Source organism: Antedon bifida, chromosome 8 (genome assembly GCF_963402885.1).
Source record: "Antedon bifida chromosome 8, ecAntBifi1.1, whole genome shotgun sequence".
Lineage (NCBI taxonomy): Eukaryota > Metazoa > Echinodermata > Crinoidea > Comatulida > Antedonidae > Antedon > Antedon bifida.
The window spans coordinates 7,725,767-7,750,285 of record NC_136233.1 but is presented as its reverse complement, the minus strand read 5'-3'; the positions used below and the strand labels follow the sequence as shown (position 1 = coordinate 7,750,285).

General features: G+C 33.9%; 1 protein-coding gene across 1 annotated transcript in view; it reads left to right on the top strand.

Annotated features, from left to right (window-relative positions):
- The window catches only part of LOC144849531 (HEAT repeat-containing protein 3-like), a 31,145-nt gene that overhangs the window by 3,115 nt on the left and 3,511 nt on the right, over positions 1 to 24,519 (top strand). Inside the window, exons 2-13 of the mRNA XM_078706466.1 lie at positions 3,856 to 4,028; positions 5,055 to 5,142; positions 5,515 to 5,615; positions 5,958 to 6,067; positions 11,102 to 11,245; positions 12,965 to 13,110; positions 13,381 to 13,446; positions 16,310 to 16,400; positions 19,694 to 19,797; positions 21,147 to 21,209; positions 22,748 to 22,830; positions 23,834 to 23,970. Coding sequence (XP_078562592.1) covers positions 3,856 to 4,028; positions 5,055 to 5,142; positions 5,515 to 5,615; positions 5,958 to 6,067; positions 11,102 to 11,245; positions 12,965 to 13,110; positions 13,381 to 13,446; positions 16,310 to 16,400; positions 19,694 to 19,797; positions 21,147 to 21,209; positions 22,748 to 22,830; positions 23,834 to 23,970 — 1,306 coding nt within the window. The remainder of the gene's footprint in view (positions 1 to 3,855; positions 4,029 to 5,054; positions 5,143 to 5,514; positions 5,616 to 5,957; positions 6,068 to 11,101; positions 11,246 to 12,964; positions 13,111 to 13,380; positions 13,447 to 16,309; positions 16,401 to 19,693; positions 19,798 to 21,146; positions 21,210 to 22,747; positions 22,831 to 23,833; positions 23,971 to 24,519) is intronic.

The following is a 24,519-nucleotide window of genomic DNA, read 5'->3' as shown; positions in this document are numbered from 1 at the left end:
AAAAAAATATTCGTGTACTGTTTTTTTCTTTTCATTAAAAATCATTAAATAAAATAATTACATCGCGATTGACGTTACACAAATATCTTACGGAAAATGATCTTTTATTTTTCTATTTCTTCTATCCAGAGAATTCGACTAGAGAGCGCGAAACACACGTCACTGAGCTAGTGCGAAACTATAGCCTACTGCTGACACTGTTTTAGGGTGTGTATGTCAAATGGAATGTCCACAATAATCCTTCTTTCGGCGGCGAAACTCGCGTGATGAACACACATGGTAATTTCTTACCAGAGGGGCGCGTGTACATCAAATGAAATTTCCACAACAGTTGTTGGTTCGGGCAACAAACTCAAAATGTGAAAGACCGTGGGAAAATTGTGTTTTTTTATTGTAAATATTTAGATCAGACAAACAAATTTACAATGAAAAATATGGTAAAATATGTAAAACTGTATTATAATGTTTAAAAAACATCATTACTGCACTTTACTATACTAAGAATAACATTGTATACAGTATGTACGTATAGCCAGAGCCTTGCAGCACGGCGGTGACGGCCACACAAGGGAATTCCCCTGTCTACTGAACAGACGTTACTACAGCGTACTCTACTGTACTACATTATACCGCGTGTTGTCGCTGAAAAAAAAAATAATTCGGGCTCAAAAAATGGGAATTCCCCTGAATTGAAAACAGTGGAAACAACACACATAACGTATAACGTATTACAAAATGTTCAAACCGTTTACCGCGTTTACTGTTTTTTTTATTATTCAGTAAACGAAGTAAACGAATCCGTAATTACCTCATGAATATGAATGAGGCAAAACGTTAGTAGCGTTAGCGCTTAACGCTTCAATGAACATGGTTACACCCACCTCATTAACGAATTGTAATACACAGAATAACCTCCATGATTATACAGTGTGATATAACTTGCACTTCTCTCTCCTGACAAAATTAATAGCACATGCATGAAACCTGATTCGGTAATACATATTTTCATATTTTTCTGACTTTATTAAATCGAATAATTATTTTTTTTTTTTTTTCCGAGAATGTTTTGGGCCCGATCGTCTTATTCATTGGGCCCGATCGTCTCTGGTCCCGATCGTCTTTCACCCTTGATGGGCCCGATCGTCTCACGATTTGGGCCCAATCGTCTTGAAGTGGGCCCGATCGTCCGTGGTCCCGATTGTCTGATAACCCTCACGAGTTGTCTACAACATCCAGCAAGCATAAAATTGTAAAAAAATCGACTATTTTTAATCAATTAATATTGAGCACCCTTCATAAATCCATCGCCAGCTTAGCTTCGTAAAAATCATCGCTAGGCCTGCCGATAAAGGTTTGGAGGCCTCGCAGGACATTAACTCTATTGATAAATGATAGAGTAAATGGTTGCGCTCTATAAAGGCCATAGTTACTAATGTTTAAAGCACGCACTAAATAATAATTTGCATTAGTCCGACATGAGTTTCGTATTTTTTAATAAAGAAGTAATATTGTTGTATTCATCATTGTGTGTATCATGTTATATTTTTAATTTGTTCTTTCATTTTAATAGTAGAATTTCACACAGGAAATAAGATAAATATGGGACTGCCAGAGGTCCCAAGTTCCCCGAAATGTGCCGGTTTTTCCGATTTTTTTTCGATTTTTTATTCAGATCCCCGCCTACCCGAAAATGGGTTATTTATAAAGCATTTCGTTGCGGACGCCGGTACCAGAGGAATGCGCGTCATGTGTTTATGCATGCATCGGTGCAGTGTGCGCATGCTGCTTGGAATTTTTCGGAATATTCGTCTATACATACCATACTACCGCGGGTATAAGCCCACCCCCTTGAACATGTAATCACATCAAGTTTGGGGGTGGGCTTATACCCGAGGATCCAAAAATGAAGATCGTCAAAAACAGCACACGTACTGTGTATTCAATCATGGACATCCCTCCTTTTTAAACCACCATACGAGCAGCCTCACGATGTGATGCGAGGTGTACACGATCTCCTCATCGTATGAAAAAGAAAAATCTCTGTTTGCAATTTGTTTCACTTTGGGCTGTTTTTTTTAGATAGATTGCCTAGCCTATACCTTTACCGCTGACCATTATCGCTCATCTGTAATGTAATTAATAATGTAATATAATGTGAGGTTTTGCTGTATTTAAGACTACAGTATACTCGCTTGGTTGATTAAAATATCACAGTTGTTTATTCAGTAATACGATATAAGACACAATACAATACAAATTCAGGAATTATACAGGATAATACAATAATAAAGAAACAGGAACAGAGGATGAATGATGCTGAGGAAATGTCAGTAAAGGTGTATCTGGGTTCTTCTGTTCATTAGCATATGTCATTACATCATCTCTGAGCTATTGGTCCTATTAAAGTTGTTTATCCATGTACATTTTGGAGGGATTGATTAATTTATTTGTATTTGGGGGGGGGGGGGGGGGGTGCGTGCTTACAATGACGAATTGTAAGTGAATTTAGTTGCTTCAGTAGTAATATTACGAGTTGCAAATCCAGCCTATACTTGAGTGAAACATATGGCGGGGTCGTTTTCTCAAAACTGTGGTAGTTCAAGTCAAGTCAAGTATCGTTTATTGTCATTTGTTTTAAGAAAAAAACATAGAAATTCTGTTTGCTCTGTTGGCGAAGCACAATATCCAACGGACACAACACGAACTCAAAACAAAAACATTACAAAAAGTGTCTACATGATGTTTAAGGCTCTAATAGCTCCTGGAAAGAAACTATTTATAAATCGTGCCTTATTGGCCTTAATAGAACGAAATCGCCGACCGCTGCGCATCAACTGGAACATACAGTACTAGAAATGATCATGAAATTGATCATCTATGATAGCCACTGCCTTTTTCAAAAGACGATCCGAAAATATGTTCTCCAAAGGCAGTTGTGCAGATCCAATTATATGCGATGCGGTCTTGACTAATTCTATTTAGGTCACGCTTTTTATTTTCGGTAGTGCTACCAAACCATACCATTAAAGAATTAAAGACACCCTCTATACTGACCTATAGAAGGACGACATTATTGCAGAGTTTATACCAAATGACCTAAGTCTATGTAGGAAGTAGATTCTTCTCTAGGGTTTTCTAATAATGTTACGTGTGTTAATCAGTTTTAGCGTAAAATGTCAAAAATGACGGACCGTCAAAAACGCTGCATTGCTAAAAAAAATAGTCCACCTAATTATATGTGTAGACAAATTTGACCCCTTTCCTATCCTTTAAATGCAACAAAATCATTAACAATAGGGGTTTCTGGGGTGCTATTTTCATTTATGCATTCAAAAAAGTCCCATGACAGTTAGAAATACTATAAACTGAGAACAATTTAAAAATGTGTTTTGAGGTCTCTTGGACATCAGTCTTTGTTACGATGGCCAACAATCCACTCATGCAGGTTGGGATAACTGCTGTTTTATCAAGTCAGACAGACTTCAGAATGTAGCTTATTGAAAGTTGTTTATTGCGATTATGAGGCCAAACTACGTAGCCTATAAAACCAATAAAGTAGCCTACATTCTGTCTACGAAGCTAGCTCCTATGAAAAGTTGCAGCATTTTTTGCTTCTGTGTACTGTAGCAATAACAGTTTTATTTTGATAACTTTATTGCTTTTAATAATTGGTAGCAAAATTGGCTAAAAAAAATGTTTACCTTCTCGCCATTTTGGAGGAAAAGGAAAAAAAAAACCAGTTGAATCAAGCACGACTTAGTAATGTGGTAACAGAGTTTCTAAGGTGATTTTATTAGTTTTATGAGGTGCAAACACATAAATTAATATGTTAATTTGATACCATTCCTTCCCCAGCTTCAAAGTCCATCATTTGAGGAAAGAGCTTGTGGATGTTCTAGTATTGCTAACTTAGTGATGGATAAGAATGCCCTACAGTTACTATTAGACCAGGGTGTAGTAAAAACCTTAGGCCCACTGCTGCTTGACAAGAATAATGTAATAAGAGAAGGTTCTACAGGATGTCTGAGGTAAATAAAGTTTTATATTTTTATTTCATTTATTGATTTACAGTAGATTTTGCTTGCCTTCCATTGTGATTGTTCTTTATATATTGAAGGCCATTTTATAGCAGGGCTATATGGTTTTTCAATCATGATGTCATTTCTCGATGTAAACAAACGACGAAAGGAAGCAAAAACTATGTATAAAAACTTCATTTTCTCCGCAAATTCCAACTTTTACGCGACGCAACATCAATAAATGATCTTTACATGATATATAGAACCTACGGTGAGAATCTCGTTGACTACTAACGCTATGCAATGGTGAATGTGATATTTTACTGGGCTATAACTTTCAGAAAAAATTAGTCGAAAAAAATATCATTTAACTGAAATACAGACGTTTTTATGTTCAAAAAATAACTTTGACTGGAAGTCAAAGTTTTTGATCAAAACATATCTCATAATGCAAAGCGCTTGTTTGGCTACTCTGTATGCATAATCATAAAACTTCCTTGCGATCTGTGTGAAAAAACCTTCTCAACCGTGACGAGTTGTAAACAATCCTAATTAGCATCATGCATAATGCATACTCGTGGTTTGAAATCTTTGTTTACTTTCGCTCGCGACGATTTTCCAGACGAAATGTAATCTTGAAATTAATTTACCTGTTAATTACGTAAACTTGTGTTTTTTTTTTTTAATTTAGAATATTTTGACCTTAATTTTTGTGTTTCAAGGGACAATACATTAATCCAACGCGCATCGTGCACCCAAAAGTATTGAAAAATAGATTTACATAAAAAGCATGATATAATAACTAAATTAAAAAATTGAATTTGGCACATAGACAACATGATACACTGATACAAATATGATTTATATATAATATGAAACTTTGTATTCTCAAGTTTGGAAAACATTTATTAGAATATGACAATTATAAAGGTAGGCCTGTAAAGGGTGAAGATATTTCTGATTTTGAGTTAAAGCATTCATGTGCACTTATGTTACAAATAGAAATGTATGGTTATTTATTGTTAATTGCTACAGGAACATGAGTGTAGCAGGGGATCATGAAATCTGTGATAGAATGATAAGAGATGATGTAATGACACCATTAGTAGCACTACTTCAACAGGTGAGTTTTCTTCATCATTAATGCCACTTGATAGCAAATATTAGTACCTTTATAAACACTGCTTAATTTTCATTCAATTCGTCGATATAAAGTGTGGATTATTATACTAGCATTGTTCTCTTTCGATAGCTGGTGACACCCTTCCACCAGAGGCATAGCAAAACAAGGCCTCTCATAGTATCGCAATAAAAAAACAATACCTTTCGTGGGAGTGTGTGGAATCATGATCAAAATACAATACATCATAGGTTTGTGATAAAATAAACAATGCCCCACACGTAGCTATGAAGAGTTGCGCATGGGAACGGAGCAGTAATTAATAGCTGTACTGTATTATTTACCTCTATTTTTCTGATGCCATTTTAAATATAGTATTCTAAGGAGTTACCAGATGTTGTCTTAAGCTCAAACAATCACAAGGATCCCACCAGCAGCATACTGGAGCAGGCTCTCCATCTACTATGGAACCTCTGGTATGTAAAACTAAATCACCTTATCACAACATATCGTGATAACAAAGTATGTTGCGAGAGAAAATAGTCCTGAGAGAAAAATATAACTATAAAGGATTGCAAACCCACTTGCTCGACTTCCCAGAGACATGTTATTGTGGTCCGACATTTGATTTATCCTCTTGTCACATGACAAACACTACACTACATAAATTTACGTAAGTGATGGAGAATATTTAATCGATCTATCGGAAATTTAATTCTGAAAAAAAGATTTCACCACCATGCTATTAGTTAGTTCACATTGAAATGTAAATAACAATACATTTTGCACTTACTTTATCTTTTTTTATTGTTTTACAGTGAAAGTTGTAATACTGCTGTTTGCATCTTCAATAAGGCAGAGATCTTGCCTTTAGTAGTACATTGCTTCAAAGCAGAGTCCCTTAATATGGCTCTAGCTATTACAGCAGGTTAGATCTTTATTCTTCAATATAAATAATTGAATTAAGGTTTTTTAAAGACGTCAAGGAGGCAGGTCATTATCATAGATGTAATGTAATGATGCCCTAAATTGGTTTACTTCATATCTTAAGTTATAGATCACAAGTTGTAAATGTAAATAGTTCAATTTCTGATTTAACTGAGAAATTGACATTGGAATTCAATTTCACAGGGCTTTTGATACCTTGAATATACCTTGAATATACCTTGAACCGTAGGACTTTGAGAACTTAGCTCATTTGTCCCTCCATTGTCATCAATGAGAACTCCTCAGTAACATATGGGCGAAACTTGAGATGGTGGTCAGACCATAACTTTGCAATGCTGGTTTTGAACTTGTTAATCGTTGGTTCCGTCACAATATGGTTTGGTAGCGAGTTCCAATCATTTATAACTCTAACTGCATATGCTCTTTTTCTAATGTTTTTATTATATTTGGATTTCGATACCTTAAAAACATTCCCCCTGGTTTGCTGGTATTTAGATCTTTGAAATAATTTTCCCGCCTCGATATTATCAAATTTATGAAAGATTTTAAAAGTTTGAATTAAATCCATCCTTTTCTTTCTAAAGGCTAAGGTAGGCAAATCCAATAACTTCAATCTCTCTGCATATGGCTTACTCCTCAATTCAGACACTAACCTTGTGGATCTCTGTTGGACTTTTTCTAAACGATTGTAATCTTTCTGATACAGAGGTGTCCATGAACTTCCACCATATTCCAATATAGGTCTGATCATAGATTTGTACAGATACATATAACTCCTACTATCAAGATACTTGAAAGATCTAGTCACCATACCGAGTATCCTGTTTGCAGATTTAACAACCTTGGAAGTATGGGCAGAGAAGTCTAGTTTATGATCAATCAGTATTCCTAAATCTGTTTCTTGAGAAACGCTATCAATACCAACTTTGTTGTCACCAAGGCCAATAAAGTATTCATACATCAGATTCTTTGACCCAAAATGAATGACTTTACACTTGGTCAAATTAAACGGTAGCTGCCAATCATGAGACCATTTGCACATTGCATCTATATCAGTCTGCATTAAATTTCTATCTGAATCTGAATGAATTATTCTGAACAGCTTTGTATCGTCTGCAAAGAGCTTAATGACAGATTGGGAAATAGCGTCTGGTAGATCATTTATAAAAATGACAAACAATAATGGCCCCAGGACACTGCCCTGAGGCACTCCGCTAATAACATCTCGCCACATCGACTTCTTCCCATTTACCACAACTCTTTGTTTTCGATCACTCAAAAAAGACTCGATCCACCTTAACAAGTTGCTAGAAATACCATAAGACCTAAGTTTAGATAACAATCTACCATGAGGCACTTTATCAAAGGCCTTCTGAAAGTCAAAATAAATACAATCAAAAGAAAAACCTTTGTCCAACCAAACCGACCACAAATCAATGACCTCAATTAACTGAGTTGTACACGACTTGCCAGAGCAAAAACCATATTGTTGATCTGAGATTAAATGATGTGATTCTAGGTGTTTGTATATTTTATCTTTAACAAGTTTTTCCATTGACTTACACATTACAGAAGTTAAGCTAACTGGTCTATAATTGAGAGGTTCAGACTTATCACCTTTTTTATACAAAGGGACAACATCGGCTCTTTTCCATGAATCTGGAACAACTCCTTCAAACATCAATTTATTAAAAAGTAAAGTAACTACTCCACCAATTGTTTCTGCAGTTTCTTTCAATACACGAGAATTTATCATGTCTGGACCAGGAGATTTATTTACATCTAAGCTCTTGAAATATTCAATAACTTCATCTACTTCAAACATAACTGAATCGATCAAAGCATCCGTCTTTACTTCATCAAAATTGGGAGGTTGGGTTGAATCTTCCTCAGTAAAAACCTGAACAAAGGCAGTATTAAAAACTTCTGCTTTCATTGAATTAGAAGACACAATAACTCCATTTTTATCTTTCAAGTCAGGAATACCTTGTTTAGATTTGGAATTGCTTTTTATGTACGTCCAAAATGCTTTAGTATTAATTTTGACTTCCGCAGCTAATTTTCTTTCAAAAGATGCTTTTGCTTTTCGAACTTCCGCAGTAGTCCTATTTCTTGCTTTTACAAACTCATTCCAAGACAACTCATCTCTTTTGTTTTGGTAAATGTTCCACGCTTTATGTTTCCATTTAATCGCTTCTTCCACATCTCTATTCATCCATTGTTTTCTTTTTCCACTACCTTTTCTATTAAGAGGAATAAATTTTGAAATTCCATCCTGAAGGGAACATTCGATCAATGTAGCCAAATCATTAGCAGATAAATCTAAAGCAGCTTGCTCAAGGTTCAGATCTTCTAAATACTTTCTCATGCCGTTATAATCTCCTTTGTAATAATTTCTCATCAATGGTACTTCAGTGGATTCTATAGAACAATCAATATTGAAAGTCAAAACAACATGGTCACTAAGACCAAGAGGCGGTTTATAACATAAATCCTTAATTAAGAAATCATCTCTAGAAAAAATTAAGTCAAGAACACTTGGTTCTTCACCTGCCCGAACTCTTGTAGGTAGTGTACAATGCTGTACCCAAAACAAATCTTCAATGCACTCAAAAAAATTTCTTGAAAGTCTTTCACCAGGAATTTCTAACGATGTCCAATCTATCGATTTATAATTGAAATCTCCAACTACTAAAATATGATCTGAATTGAAATTTTCTACCTTTCTTAACAATTCTTCCAGCAACTCATTATTGGCCGGTGTACTGTTTGGACTTCTATAAATACATCCGATCAAAATTGTTTCATCAGTTGAAAGTTTCAAATTTAACCAAATGGATTCAGTATACTCTGCCTTCAAACAAACTTCCGACACTGATATATTATGCTTAACATAATTTCCAATACCCCGAACTGAGTTTTCTGGATGAAAAAACTGATACCCATTAAGACACAAACAATTGAAGTCAATTTCGAATAAATAATTCTTAGGGAAAACTTCGGTTAAAAAAATAAAATCAGGTTGTTCGTTAGCTATTCTTGCAACCAACTCATCCTTCTTATTGAACAAAGAGTCACAATTTGTGTAAAAACAAGAAAAAGATGAAGAATTCTTTGAACTAAAGACTTTTTCTGATTGACTAATTTGTTCTGTGTTAAATACGCTGAGGTTTTTTTCTTATATGGCCACGTCGAATTTCTAGATCCTTCTCGCCCGCCTCAATCCTAGCATTTAAAGCATGCCGCAACTTTTTATATTCAGACCGCTCTGCTTGGGTTCTATCATGAGATACACTTATATTACAATCTTTATTATTACGGACACCATGCATAAATCTAAACTTGTTCTCCTCATCAAAAAATACAATTTTTAACGGCCTATCTCTATCATCCTCTCGTTTGCCAAGCCTATGACAAAATTTTACTGACAATTCTCCATCAATTAACTTCTTTAGCGAATTAATATCCTGCAATTGCCTCTCTTTACCATCAGCAGAGTCACCTTCCTTAAGCTTAAAGACAATAACATTATTTCTCCGACTAAGTCTTTCAGTCATGTCATCAAATTTCCTTTCGACCATCTCTTCTAAATTTGTATCAGTTTGGTGTTCAGCATGTGTTACTGAAAAATGTTGTATCGCATCACTATTTTTCTTAACATCTATTTTAATGCTATTAATTTCCGCTTTCATTAGTTTCTGATTACTACTAACGTCGTTCAGAATTCCCATAAGATTTCCTGCTAGTGTAGTGCAAGTACGGCAATACCAAAAAATAGAAGGATCACCTTTTGTTAACCAATCATACTTCGTCTTATTCACACCTTGACACTGCGAGTGAAACCAATATTTACACAAGCCACAAATAATTCCCCTATCTGATTTCAGGACTGGTGAATCACAGGAACCACACTTACATTGACTAGACAATTCATCAATGTCACTTCCATGTTGGGTATCAATTGACTTTGACTTAGTTAGATACTGTTAATCACAAGTTACTTATTGCTAAACTTAAGGAAATTGGTATATGTATCGATACCCATACAGAGCAACAAAAGAATGGAATCTTATTCCAACTGAAACTAGAACAAAAGTAACTGGGAAAAATTATCAAATTATTGAACAAACTTTTAAATAGCACAAAAACAAGCTATACATCTATAACACTTTCAACTTTTAAAAATTCAATCCAAAATATTACTGATTAAGTATCTTTTAATCCTTCCACTATACTGTATGTTTTGTAGATAGTTACCTTTTTGTAAATGTGTGTGTACTACAGTAATGTAAATTACTTTATTAGTTGTCTTTAAATTATTTTTATTATATTGTTAATGTTTCTCTACTGAACCACTTTGGAAATCAATGCTTTAGCTCTGAAAGTGTCATTCAGTATAAAGAGAGAATAAATAAATAAATAAATAAATAAATAGACATCTTAGTAGACATTAATTTAAAAGCCAATATGCCAGCCCAAACTAGCATTACATAATTATATATATGTTGATATAAAGTTTGCGGTACACCCATAGATATACTATAAGTACTAAATCGTCAACTCCATGGTGATTCTTCAAAGAGGGGGCATCACACAATATGCAGCTGCGGTCGACCATTAGTTATGCTAGTTACGCAGTCACTAACTACTCCTGTGTTTAAACGATCCTGGTATGCAAAAATGCTAGATATTTAACTAGAAATTATTTTTTTCATTGCGATGAACAATTTATAATTATTTTATAAAAAGTCTTTAACAAAAAATATGTGTTTTGATTTATGTGTTCTTATCATTACCATTATTTTATTTTATAATTACTAAATAATATTTAAACTACAGGTCCCCCTTCCTGTTGGAATAACCTTGTTTCTAAACAGTTGGCGATCTAGAGCTTATATTATATCTATGGGTACACCACTGTGTATGTACTAGCCAACAATCGGGTTTGACTTTCTGTGGGGTGTATTATTGTACTCTAAGTAGTGAAAACAAAAATATACTTTCATTTGCACAGCACAATGTTTGCACACAATTACAGAAGACAATGAGCCAATAGCCACTGATCTAAGTACACCCGAGATGCTTGGTGTATTGGAGAAAGCATTGATGAGCCAAGGCGACCATGTCCAGCATTGTCTACTGAGGACTCTTACTGCAGGTACAGTATATTTTAAAGCGTTTATTCAACAATTTTTGCATTTTATTGAAATTTGAAATGGTGGTATATTAATTGTTTCAATACAAAATGTAATGACAAAAAGAAAAGTTAACATTTTAGAACCATTATCAACCACCATCATTTTTAAGATCAAGTAAATAAAAAAATGAAAAAGTACATGCACAAAGCAAATCCGAGACAATTCAGCCCACTTTTTGATTTGGCCCAGAGACGATTCAGCCCAAGAACAATTCGGCCGATTCGGCCCAGGGAAGATTCAGTCCAAGAACAATTCAGCCCAAGAACAATTCAGCCCAAGAAACGTCACTGGGCCGAATCTTTCCACTACCCACTAAACACCTTGGTTTAATGAAACTAGTGAGGGCTAATTATAATTAATTATTTGGATTAGATGAACAATTTTGCTTTGATAGAATGATATTGTTTTATTCTAAACTTGATCAGTACTATCCAAAACCATCTACCATCCCCAAACAATTTTTCTGTGGACTAAATTCAGTCAACACGCAATTAGGTAACAATACTATTGCCTATATTTAATCAACTGCATTGAGTAATTCATTTTTCCAGCAAATGCCAGTAATACATAAATGTATTTAAAAATTTCTTTAGCTACTGTAAGGCAAATTGCAGGATATTGTGTTTATTATTGCATTTGTAGCCACCGGCGATCATGGAAAAGGGTTTTTTGGCTTACATTTTTAATCGATATGTTAGTTAAATTATGTATGACTAAAATTATATAAATCCTGAATAATATAAATCCTGAAATAATACATATATATATTCCTTAATATAACGCATACATAATTCTTGCCAGAAAGATACAATAGGCGTAGGCTATTTGAACAACATTTCACTATCTTGTTACACTAAATAAAATGTACCTCAGAAACTTGGATTCTAGACCAGTTTGTAGTCCATTGGAGATGACCATAGATACATTTAAGTCACCATGTACAAAACTCAGATTGCTGATAATATATAATAATACCCACCCGAGAACTACTTGCGAATTTGTTAGCAAGTATTCTCAAATGTACTTAGTATAAAGTACAAATTACGTCAGAGTAGGGCAAAACATCTAATTACTCAACTCCCTGACGCAAAACTACAATTACAATCCTGTTGGTGCAGTACCCGCTGCTTACTTGGGCTCGAATCTAACCACTAGCCATCAGCGCAAGCTCGGTGGTCTAGAGGTATGAACGCCAGGCTAGTGATCTGGAGGTCGTGGGTTTGAGTCCCACCCGAGAACTACTTGCGAATTTTTTCGCAAGTATTCTCAAATGTACTTAGTATAAAGTACAAATTACGTCAGAGTAGGGCAAAACATCTAATTACTCAACTCCCTGACGCAAAACTACAATTACAATATAATAATAAAGTAATATATTTCATTTTACGATATATATAACATTTATGGCATAATTAATAACAGTATTTTACCTTACTTATCTTGGTATTTTGTAATGTCTTTTTTATTCACCTAAAAACTGATTTTTACTGGCGGTGTAAAAGGGGCATAAGGTAATTAAATTTGATAATTTTGCCATATTAAAATATAATTATAAATGTTATACATATCGTAGCATGAAATATTATAAGAAAGTGAGTATCAAGTAGCTGTTAAACAGTTGCGTAATAGACCTCTACAGGGTAGGTATTTGTAATGGACAGTACTTTACATTTCTTTAGGTATTTTATGCAATCTGAAGTCAAGTTTACCAACTAGTAGCCAAGGACAGACACTGCAGGCATTGGTGAAAGTGTTGGCACAAACGCTAGAGGTCAACCCCACGACAGAGATTACTTCACTCATACAATCACATTTTGAAGAAAATGTAATATTTTCATTATATTTATATATTTATATTTGTTCAGGCTAGGTCTACAATTTGAAAAAATTAGCATAGCAGTGACAGGAAAAGCACTACTTGCCTCCCAAACATTTACCACCAAACTACTTAATGAGCTGCAACTTTTTTAACTTGGTAGCATTTTTTCAAATTCAGATATGGTGAGCTAGTGGCATGGTTCTAGATCATGATCTGAAGCCTATACTAACAAATGTGTTGTTTTTTACCTTTACCTATTTTTTATCTATTTTCTAGTGCATAAACGGAGTTAGTACAAATGGCGAAAATAGTAATGATGAAAGTATATCAGTTGATAGAGAGGTACAAGATTTTTATGGTTAATTTTTTTTTATTAATTGTTGATTGTTTTACATTTTTTATTTATTTTTATTTCACCTTATTTATAGAGGGTGGCCCTAAACAGCGTATGCTGACAATCAAGGGGCCCTCTTGATGAGTTATGATAACTGTCTGTGTGTGATAGTGGCTGTGTCAACTCAACATTAGGAAACTTGTATTCTTCTAAGTACAACATTTTGTATAAATATAACTTTTCATCTGCATTGAATTGACTTAATTCAAGATTCAAGAAATGTTATTGGTCCAATTCAAATGGAAATTGACTTGGTTTTGCATAATTAAAACAATGGAAGACCTAGAATATCACATTGTCGAAGTTGAATCTTTAATAAATCAACTCGACCAAAATTCATCACCTAGGCCAGATTCACCCCCGAGCACTGAAGGAATGCATCAGTTCCTTTACATATGATTTTCTGCAAATCAATTAATTCTGGTAGCATACCAAGAGAATGGAAAGAAGCAAATGTCACACTCATCCACAAAGCCAGTTCCAGAACAAACCCATCCAACTACAGGCTAATTAGTCTGACGTCCGTTGTAGGCAAACTGTTAGAAGGATCAGAATTGCAATGATTATGCAGGCACACTTTCACTTCTTTAGACACAGCGATGTTTATATATTTTTTAATTTATAAAATGCCAATTCGTTCGCTCCTCGAGTATTGTGTACAAGTGTGGTCACCAAAACATCAAGACTCAAGAATATTTGAGAAAGCTTGTGCCTAACCTAAATGATCTTCCTGCTGAAGAACACCTAGAAAAACTCCATTTAACAACACTCAAAAGAAAGATGAGGTAGAGACAACCTCATCGAAATGTTCAAAATAAACAGAGGAATAAAAAACATTAGGCAAACTCATTTTTCATCCAAAGAACGAGGATATACAACTACAGAACATTCACTTTATATTTATTATATAAACCTAGATATACTTTCTTTGACGTCAGAGCAATGAATAAATAGAACTCACTGCCAGAACATGTCATTAACAGCACAAATACATTGTAACTATAAATAACCTCCACATTCACAAAAGGAGAGGAAGCATCTATTACGAGCATTAAGCTCACTGCCTCTATATAATAAATACTACAATGAATAAAACTAAAATGAAAAATACATTGTTAAAATGTTAAAATACTGTCAACAACGCTATAAGTCAGTGTTGAAATACTATTAAAACAAACTAGATTTGAACTCGTCACTTTGACGAGTTAGTTATACGCACAACAAACGCCACGTGCATATACGTAAGAAAATGCGTACATACAAAGAAGTAACTTCTACGAAAGGTAATTGATTGAGCAAGAAACAATTTCAGAAAGATTGGGGTTCAAATATTAGCGAGATACGCTCTATTAAATTTAATGAACTAGTACAAAAGAGAAAAAAAACATTTTAAAAATGTAAATGGCCATATGGCTGTTAAGCAAAAATGTTACATGAATTCATTAGTTTCATAATAAGTTGAAAAAATGGTGGGTCACCGTTCATCCTGAAGCCCTATAATAGATTCAAAATAGGCATATTATTTCATAAATTTGCATTAAATTAGCCATTTTTTAGCACATGTGCATTGTGATTTCACAGTTAAAGTTCATAAAAATAAATAAAATTTATCAAAGAAGGTATACAAAACAAAAATCAGTTGCAAAAATGGTCTTCCTACGCTATGTACGTGTTGTACACAAAAATGCGCATGTGTCACGCAAACAAATTTTGAAATGCTCAAAATGTTCTGAAACATATAGAAAGTTGATCAGAAATGAATTTTGCGCATTTTAAAATGTTAAATGCATGGGCAACTTTTTATAAAACACGGCATTTTACTCCACAGAAAATTAACCCTTGATATGAATTAAATTTTCACCAAGTGTCAATAAAAAATAACTTTTATTTTTTAATCTATGATCAATCATTGAAATTCATAAAATCGCGTGTAAATCATGTTGCTCAATTCTGAGTCATTAAAAAATAGGAGGTGCACAACTCCACATGAATGTCGATATACTGTATTGACAAAGTTACGAAATGTTATGTTTACATGTTTTAGAGAAAAGCAACGCACAAAAAAGAGCCAGAAAGAAAGAAGAATAAATACAGAAAAAAAAGATGATGATTCCACACAATCACAAGAAGTTATCCACCAAGGTGTGGATAACTATTTATAGTTTTATTATACAGTTATATTATACAGTATATATATTATTACAGTATAGAATCATTGTCTAATTATGCATATGAATGCTATTTACAACAAAGGACTTCCTAGTTCTACATAGATTAGCTGGTAGTCATAGTCTAATGCCAGATCTAAAAATGTAACAGTATTGTAACGGATGAGTGCGTCTTTCATAATAAATAGATACATTTGTTGTAAATTGATGAAAATGGAGTTATTTTTCTTATCATTTTCAGTATAATTACCATATTATGTACATCCAATTTGAATGCTAAATATAAAATACTTAAAATAATGCTTTGATAAAACAGGATTAAAATAGAATAGTGTTGTCAACTCTAATTTGCTTGAGCTTTCTGGTGTCGGCACAATGGTTAACAAACAAACAGCATAACTCCATCATCTATAGTTCAGTAGATTGAAAGTAGCCCTTCAAGATATATAGTGCTCCAGAATAACCTTTCTTAGATACAGGCTTAGATTGGCTTGTAGACTTGTCTTAGAATTACATTGTCGGGCACATATTTTACATGCATGCAGCTGAAGATCCCTTTCCTATATAGTAGACAGTATAAAGAATAAATAATAATAATCCTACATTTTTACTGATTTAAAAAAACTTCTATTTTTTCCCATAGCCATCTAATAAGAAAGTAGAAGACTTGAAGAGCCTAATATTAAGTCAACAGACAGCTCTGGAGATCATCTCAAATTTATCATGCTTTGAAGGTAATTTTGTCTGTTAGTACAGTCAACTCTGACAAGTCGACCTCGTATAAGTCGAAAAATAACAAAGGTCGAATTTTTAGGAAAGTCCCAATTATTTCCTATACATTAGTGTAATTTTTATTTGTAGATAACTTTTTTAGGTGCAAATACTCTTTTAGTGTAGTCACAAATCATGCGGTAATAGCATGCCAAAAAAGGCATCGAAACATACACAATCAATAAACAAATGACAGAGGCGTCGTGTCCAAATGTGACAAACTGAAAAAGCAAGTTAATTGCGTTTTCTTGTTGTAGTGTTGGCGTGAAAATTCTAAAATCGTCGGACTGTTTGGAATATGGACAATATGCATAGCTTGTAATAGTTCCACCCACTAACATGCTTGACTGATTTTTACGAATCGTTTAACGTTGTTGCGCATCGTTTCGTGTAACATCGTTTGACACTGCATTTAACGATGAGTCAAACATTTCGTTTCAGTTTGCGTTTTAAGAGAGTTTGTGGCTGAATTGTATTCGGGGGGTGCCGATCTCAAGCATCATTTTAATTTACATATAGTTGACTGAAAATATCAATAGGAAGTTCCTACAATGAATTACAAACACTTTAGACAATAGCAACACGATATGCATTCCACCGGTGAACTAGGCACAACTTCATTATTAGCGAACGTCTAGAGTAGCCGATTGGATCGCAGAAAGAGAAGAGATAGAACGTTAGGGGAGAATTCCGACACTAAGTACACGAGTCATGTAACAGTCATGATGAATGATACCTCTTGTTTGGCCGGAAACAACACTTGCAGCGCGCTAGCAAACAGCAAAACGATCTTAGCCTACTTTTTTCCGTCGGTAAACATACGCGATAAGAAACATTTTTTGCGTTTATTACGAACATCAAGGGGAAGTCCCCAATGAAAAAAAAAATAGGCCTAAGCCTACTTTCAGTAGGACAACTCTAATTGGCTGGTAACAATACTTCATAGCGAGCTAGCAAACAATAAAACGATCGTAGCCTACTTTTTCCGCCAGTAAACAGAAACTGTTTTTGCGTTCAATACAAACGTCAGGGAGAAGTCCCTGATGGTATAAAAACAAGGCCTACTCATCAGTAGGACAACTCTGTAGTTGGCCGGAAAGGACACTTCATAGTGCGCTATCAAAAAGCATGATCGTAGCCTACTTTTCCGCATGTAAATATACGCGATAAGAAACATTTTTTTCAAGGGGAAGTCCCCAATGAAAAAAAAATATGCCTACTCATCAGTAGGACAACTGTAGTTGACTGGAAACGACTCTTCATAGCGCGTTAGCAAACAGTAAAACGATCGTAGCCTACTTACGCGATAAAAAATATTTTTTGCGTTCAATACAAACTTCAGGGAAGTCCCAGATGAAATCACACTAGGCATACTCATCAGTAAGACACCTCTAGTTGGCCGGAAATAATACTTCATAGCGCGCTAGCAAACAGCAAAACGATCATAGCCTTCTTGAATGTATTATACGATCAAAGCAGCTAGCAATGAATTGCGCCTAGCAAATCAATCACGCCTTTGTCATTTGATGATGTGCGTACGTTACCGATGAAAGAGTAAATCCCACCGATCCATAGAGTCAATTAATTCAGTGTGATATTGAAAATATCATTGATTTTTATTTTTTAATATACATAACATTTTTATAAGAAAAACAATGCAATCAGTCATTGTTTTAACTGAAAACTTTATTTACAATATACAAGTTACTGCATTTTAGACGATTCAGACAACAGCCAATACTAGAGATCCAAAAAAAGACATATGGCAGTAACAAAACATGTGTTTACATCTCTCGGCGGCGGCCGGTGAAAGCGCTTCTCAGTTGTTATAACTAATACTTTGTTACGCAGTCTTTTGTGTCTTGGCTTGTTGTGATATCGTCTAGTGGTCATGCCACATGTCTCGTATGCATTAGGCTCTTTATGCATGGCTCAGCTCTAGAAAGTACTTGCCTGTTATTAATCTATTTTTAGATTGGTTGTGGTTGATATTTTTAAGCGTCACGGATAAGGTTTTAAGCATCACAGCCGACCGTAAAGCGTCACTGTAGAGAACCTAAGCGTCACGGTACTGTGACGCTTCAAAGGCCTGGGGAGAACACTGAACCTGGCTCAGTCTTATAGACTCGATACACATGCAATTCTATTGAGGAATGTAGAAAAGAGAGGATGCATTCTATTGAGCAATGTAGAAAAGAGAGGATGCATTCTATTGAGCAATGTAGAAAAGAGAGGATGCATTCTATTGAGCAATGTAGAAAAGAGAGGATGCATTCTATTGAGCAATGCAGAAAAGAGAGGATGCATTCTATTGATGTGAACTATAGAAGCCAAAATAATTCTTTTGAAAAAAAAAATCTTACAAGATTGAAAGGCTAACAATAAATTAAATATAACAATGTTTTTTTGTCCATAAATAGGTCTTTACCTGCCAAGCTTATATTTTTATTCGCATTGTCCCCATTTTCGATGCCAAACTATAAAACATTTAGCGAAAACAACTATTGATAGAGATTTTAAAATAAATTAAAATGGCCTATCAGTAAAAATTAAAAAAAATAATGCAAATCACAGACATTTCACATAACCATGTACCAGTACCAGTACTGCAATTTGTACAAACAAATTTCACAATAGTCCATTCAAAAATCGCCCTCACCATGGCATAAGCTGGTACCCTAATGAAACTTACAGAGTAGGTTCAGAATATATTGTAAAGATCATTTCTTGATGTTGCATCATTCAAAATCTGGGATTTAAAGAGAAAATTTGACTTTCATACATAATTTATATCCATCTCATGTAGAGAGGATGCATTCTATTGAGCAATGTAGAAAAGAGAGGATGCATTCTATTGAGCAATGTAGAAAAGAGAGGATGCATTCTATTGAGCAATGTAGAAAAGAGAGGATGCATTCTATTGAGCAATGTAGAAAAGAGAGGATGCATTCTATTGAGCAATGTAGAAAAGAGAGGATGCATTCTATTGAGCAATGTAGAAAAGAGAGGATGCATTCTATTGAGCAATGTAGAAAAGAGAGGATGCATTCTATTGAGCAATGTAGAAAAGAGAGGATGCATTCTATTGAGCAATGTAGAAAAGAGAGGATGCATTCTATTGAGCAATGTAGAAAAGAGAGGATGCATTCTATTGATGTGAACTATAGAAGCCAAAATAATTCTTTTGAAAAAAAAAATCTTACAAGATTGAAAGGCTAACAATAAATTAAATATAACATTTTTTTTTTGTCCTTAGATGAGAGTGATGATTGGGCTGATATGGACTGTAGTGGTAGCAGTAGTAGCGAGGACGGCCTGGATGATGAAGTGGACGCAATGGATGAAGAACCAGTGATGATGGTACATTGGTAGTTAATTCCACTTATTAGAACGAGTGGTCTAATGCTTCAGTGAAAAAAAAAAAAATTTCTATAGAGGCTTTTGTTCATAGGGACATTCTATTGAAAATATGTCCTGTTAAAATTAACCATTAAATATGAAAACAAATGATGCAGTCCATTGCATTTGTCTTAACGTGTGCACAGACCAGAACTGTAATTATCATCAACATAAAATGGTGAACACATGAACAACATGTACTTGTATGATTTGGTTTTGAAAATAGGTGGGTGTTTTCCAAAAATATTATTAGGCCGTATAATTTAGCACTTTATTTAAAAATTCCTAATAAATTTTAAAAATATATAAATTACGTGATCTCCAGCTCATTCCAGATTGGTTTGATGTTTGTCCCAGTCGCATCTGAAAACCCTGTTCAGCAGCAATGCTTTTAGATATTCTGTTTCTGCACATGTTTTCAGTATGTAATGTGTGTCTGGAGGGCCAATGATCATGTAGCCTTTTAAAGGCTAACTTTGTGTATTAAATAGCTATATCTTAAAATAAAACATTCGCATTAGCAACCCCATACCTTTGTGTCACGGTCAAGCACGGGTGTCCTGAACTCTATCTTTTCAAACTGGTGCTACAAGATTTTAAGCTAGTGTTGAGAGAAAGGACATTTACTAAAATGTTGTGTTGTTTTTACAAAACAATAAAGCTAACAAATTAACTTTCTGCCCCAAGACCTCCTCTAATTGGCGAAGTCGAGAAATCCCTAAATTCTTAATTTTTGGCTCAAAAGAATTCCTGCTATTTGTAAATGAAAATGAGCTTTCCGACAAGCTTTAATGTGCCTAATAGAAAGTGTGATCGGGCAGCTCCAGCTAATAAATATTCATGATGGTTCACTAAATAGATACGCTGATGGCTAGACGCATACCGTGTTAGGCTGGACTTGTTTTTGTGGTCTGGAATAATTTGAGTTCACACCGTATAAACCAGGCTCTTTCGCTATATATACATAATATTTACATTACATACACAATACATATTTTTTACTTAAAAATAAAAATTATTAAATTAACATTATTTGTCAGTAACAATGTCCATTAATGTTTGTGTTCAACAATGAATTAATATTAATTCCAAAAATGGGGAAAAATGATTTAATGTACGATTTGGTGTTAATGTTATGTATATTATATCACTGCCAGCCATACCTTTGTTTGTATATACATGTTTAACACTCACTTCGATCATTTATTGATTCTAATTATCTTGGGTTTCTTAAGTAAAATTACAGCCAGTCCATAGGTGGGCTATTCATATTTATATTTCATTAATTTTACTTGTTTTCTTATTTATAGAGTCCTCTTTGTTTGTCTTCAGAAATACACAATGCTTTAGTTGCTCAGAATATACCAGTAAAGGTAATTAAATACAGTACTATCATTGTTTTCATTCACTGCCTGGATGACTATGTAGGCTGGAAAGCCAATTAAATTGAGGAAACGTTGACACATTCTTTTGATTGCCCTTTACTATTGTGTAACGGTAAACAATTCATTTTGAATTATTTGTTTATGATATATTGAGCTCCAAAATTGGGGGAAATGGAATACGTATAAGCGAGATGCGCTTTGTTGAATGTGATGAGCAATAGCGAAAGAGTAAAAAATCCTATATTTTACATTCGTGTGGCCATACGATGACGTCATAACATCCAAGTGGTAAAGATTCTGCATGAATTCATATCTACAACATATCTGCTTACATATTAAATTAAAAAAATTGGGGGTCGTGGATGATCCTGAGGAGCTATAATAGATTAAAAATAGGCTTAATTTTGACAATATGTTGTTACTTTTGCAACTAAAACGCGCGCAAATGGTCTAAATCAACGTGTTTGTATGACGTCATTTTAATTTGAAATGATGTAAATCTTTTTTAAAATGACTAAGAAAGGCTGTAAAATCATAATTCAAGAAAAAAACACATGATTTTCATGCTCCGTGCGAATTTTTGATATGCTCAAAATGTCATGATCAGCGTAGAAAGTTGATTAGAAATTAATTTTGCGCATTTTTAAATTTTAAATGCGCGTGCGCGCGTAACTTCTTGTGAAACATGTCATTTTTAATCCATAGAAATTTTCACCAAGTGTCAATACAAAATGACTTTTGGTTTATAATCTATGACCAATCATTGAAATTCATAAAACCGCGCGTAACTTACGCTGCGCAACTCTAACGTCATATAACGAAGTTTCTTGCACATCTGCAGCTACAGGTCAATCTTTTGACAAATTTATACAATCTTATGTTGACAAGGATGACAGATATGCGACGCACAAAAATCCGGGAAAGAAAGAAGAATAACAAAGAAGAAGATGAAAAAAAAGATATTTACAATCACAAGGGTTATCCGCATAACCAAAAAAAAAAGATGATGAAACAGGACAGTTACAAGGAGTTATCCGCTACTAGCGGATAACTAATAACAAAGCTATAAAACCTACACTAATCGACTGAATATTTTCTGTACATATATATACCAGTAATAAAATACATAAAAAAGTACATTACATAAGGCATAAGTAATAAATTACTTTTAAATAGTTCCGTAAGGTATAATAAACTTTAACAAAGCTATAAAACCTACGCGAATTAACTGTTTTACCATAATTTAAGTATAGTTTACAATACATTATATAACAAAATACATAACATATAAAGAAACCCAAATATAAACTAAAATATTTACAGATATGTGTTTAAAATGTCCAAGCAAAAATCGCCTTCCATAAATAAAGTGAAGTATGTTGTATTGTAAACTATACATTATTGTAAAAAAGTTAATTCGCGTAGGTTTTATAGCTTTGTTAAAGTTTATGTGAATTCTTTTAACAAATTTTATAGTTGAAAAATTGGCTTTAGACAAAGTTGACTGTTGATTTTTTACATTACAGGTCTTGGCTAAATTAAATTTTCATGAGAAATCTTTACTGGAACAAATAAACAGCAGCACAAAATACAAATTTTTAGCTTCAGGGTGAGTTTATACAACCTGCATTTATATTGTTTTTGTATAGTTTTCTTAAATATTTGTTATCTGCAACTAGTTTCTCTTGATTATTCTTTAGAATTTAAGGTTTTCGATGACATCAAAATTGCACAGAGTAGCGTACATGCGATTTTGTGAATTTATATGACTGATAATAAATTTCAATGAAACTTTACACAAGTATGTTTCACATGAAGTGTCAACTTTCTAAAAGAATTTGCTTTTCAAACTTGATACATTTGTAAAATCAATTTCTATTCAATTTTGGTCATTTTAAGCAACACACACTGCTCGTGTTTATGGTAGAAGGCCAAATATGCAATTGATTTTTGTCTTCTGTCATTTTCATGACATCTAAATGCACTCTACAATTAATGGCCAATTTAAGGCCATTTTGTACTGGTTAATCACATCCATACCCAAATTTTTACCATTATTTTAAAAAGTTTTTCTCAATGAATTATCTTTCGCATGAGTTACAAACCTTTTTATTTTGACACTTCATTGTGTAAAAAAAACATTTGAATAACGTGGGTCAATTAATCTAATAATTCAATCTATTCTAATGAAAAGTGACCCTCTTATGGAAGCGATTGAATTGTAGGTATGAATTCATGTAAAAATCTTGTCTCCTGAAAGTTGACATCGTCATGACCAGTTGAATTAAAAAATCCTTTGTGTCATAGTTCATCGTATTTAGACGATCTTGAATCTCGCTTCTACGTGTTCATATTTTCATGTGTTTATATTCCTATCTTCATGTCCCATAATTTTCTATGCTACACTGTATCAGTTTAGTCAGTGAAAACTGCATATACTACAGTATGACACAAAACAGGCACAATTCAGGACAGCACAGCAAACATATTTACTTCAGGTCATTAGATGGCATAATAAATGTTGTAGTTTTTGTATTTTTCCAAGTGAACATTTGGTCACATCAAACTATATATTTAAAGATAATGGTTTTTCTGACATCATTTTGTTTCAGATTGCTTCGGTTACAATGTCGAGGATTAGTTTGTATGCAGAATTTGGTAACAGCAGTGGAGCTGGAAGTACTTGGTGGTCCTCCAGCCCTCATTGTAGTCTGGGAGAAACTCTTAGCATTAGCATTATCAGATCAAGGTAAGTTCAAGTTCCTAAAGGTTTGAAATATAATTAGTGAGCCGAGCCCTGTCTGGCAATTTCTGATTTATTAAACACTTGAAATCAACTGTAACTAAGCTAGGTAGGTAGGTAGATAGATGGGGTATTGGCATAATACTATTACTAGCTATAACTATTTCTCTTTAACATACTTGAAACCTTGTAATTATATGTGTATGACCATAAACAATTGTACATGTAGTGTAAATGAATTATGTTTAATTTGATCCTCATTGTGTTTCTCTTCATTTTCAACTCACGAACCATGCTCCTGCGAAGTTCGTGTTTTGTGTTGTCTGTTTGAATGGGGGCAAACATAAATTAATAGTTGAACCTTCCCTGGGAATTAGAAGGATGACATCACACACTGCTACCAATGGCTAGCCCTAGTGCATCATCAACTAAAATGATGTTTCAAAACTTTGGATCATCAGCAGATTTTAGGAGATTTTTCTATTTATACAGTGATTGAAGCTCATCTTTTAAGAACATTGTTTTCTTGCTTTTTGTTCATGTATTTGCTTCTCA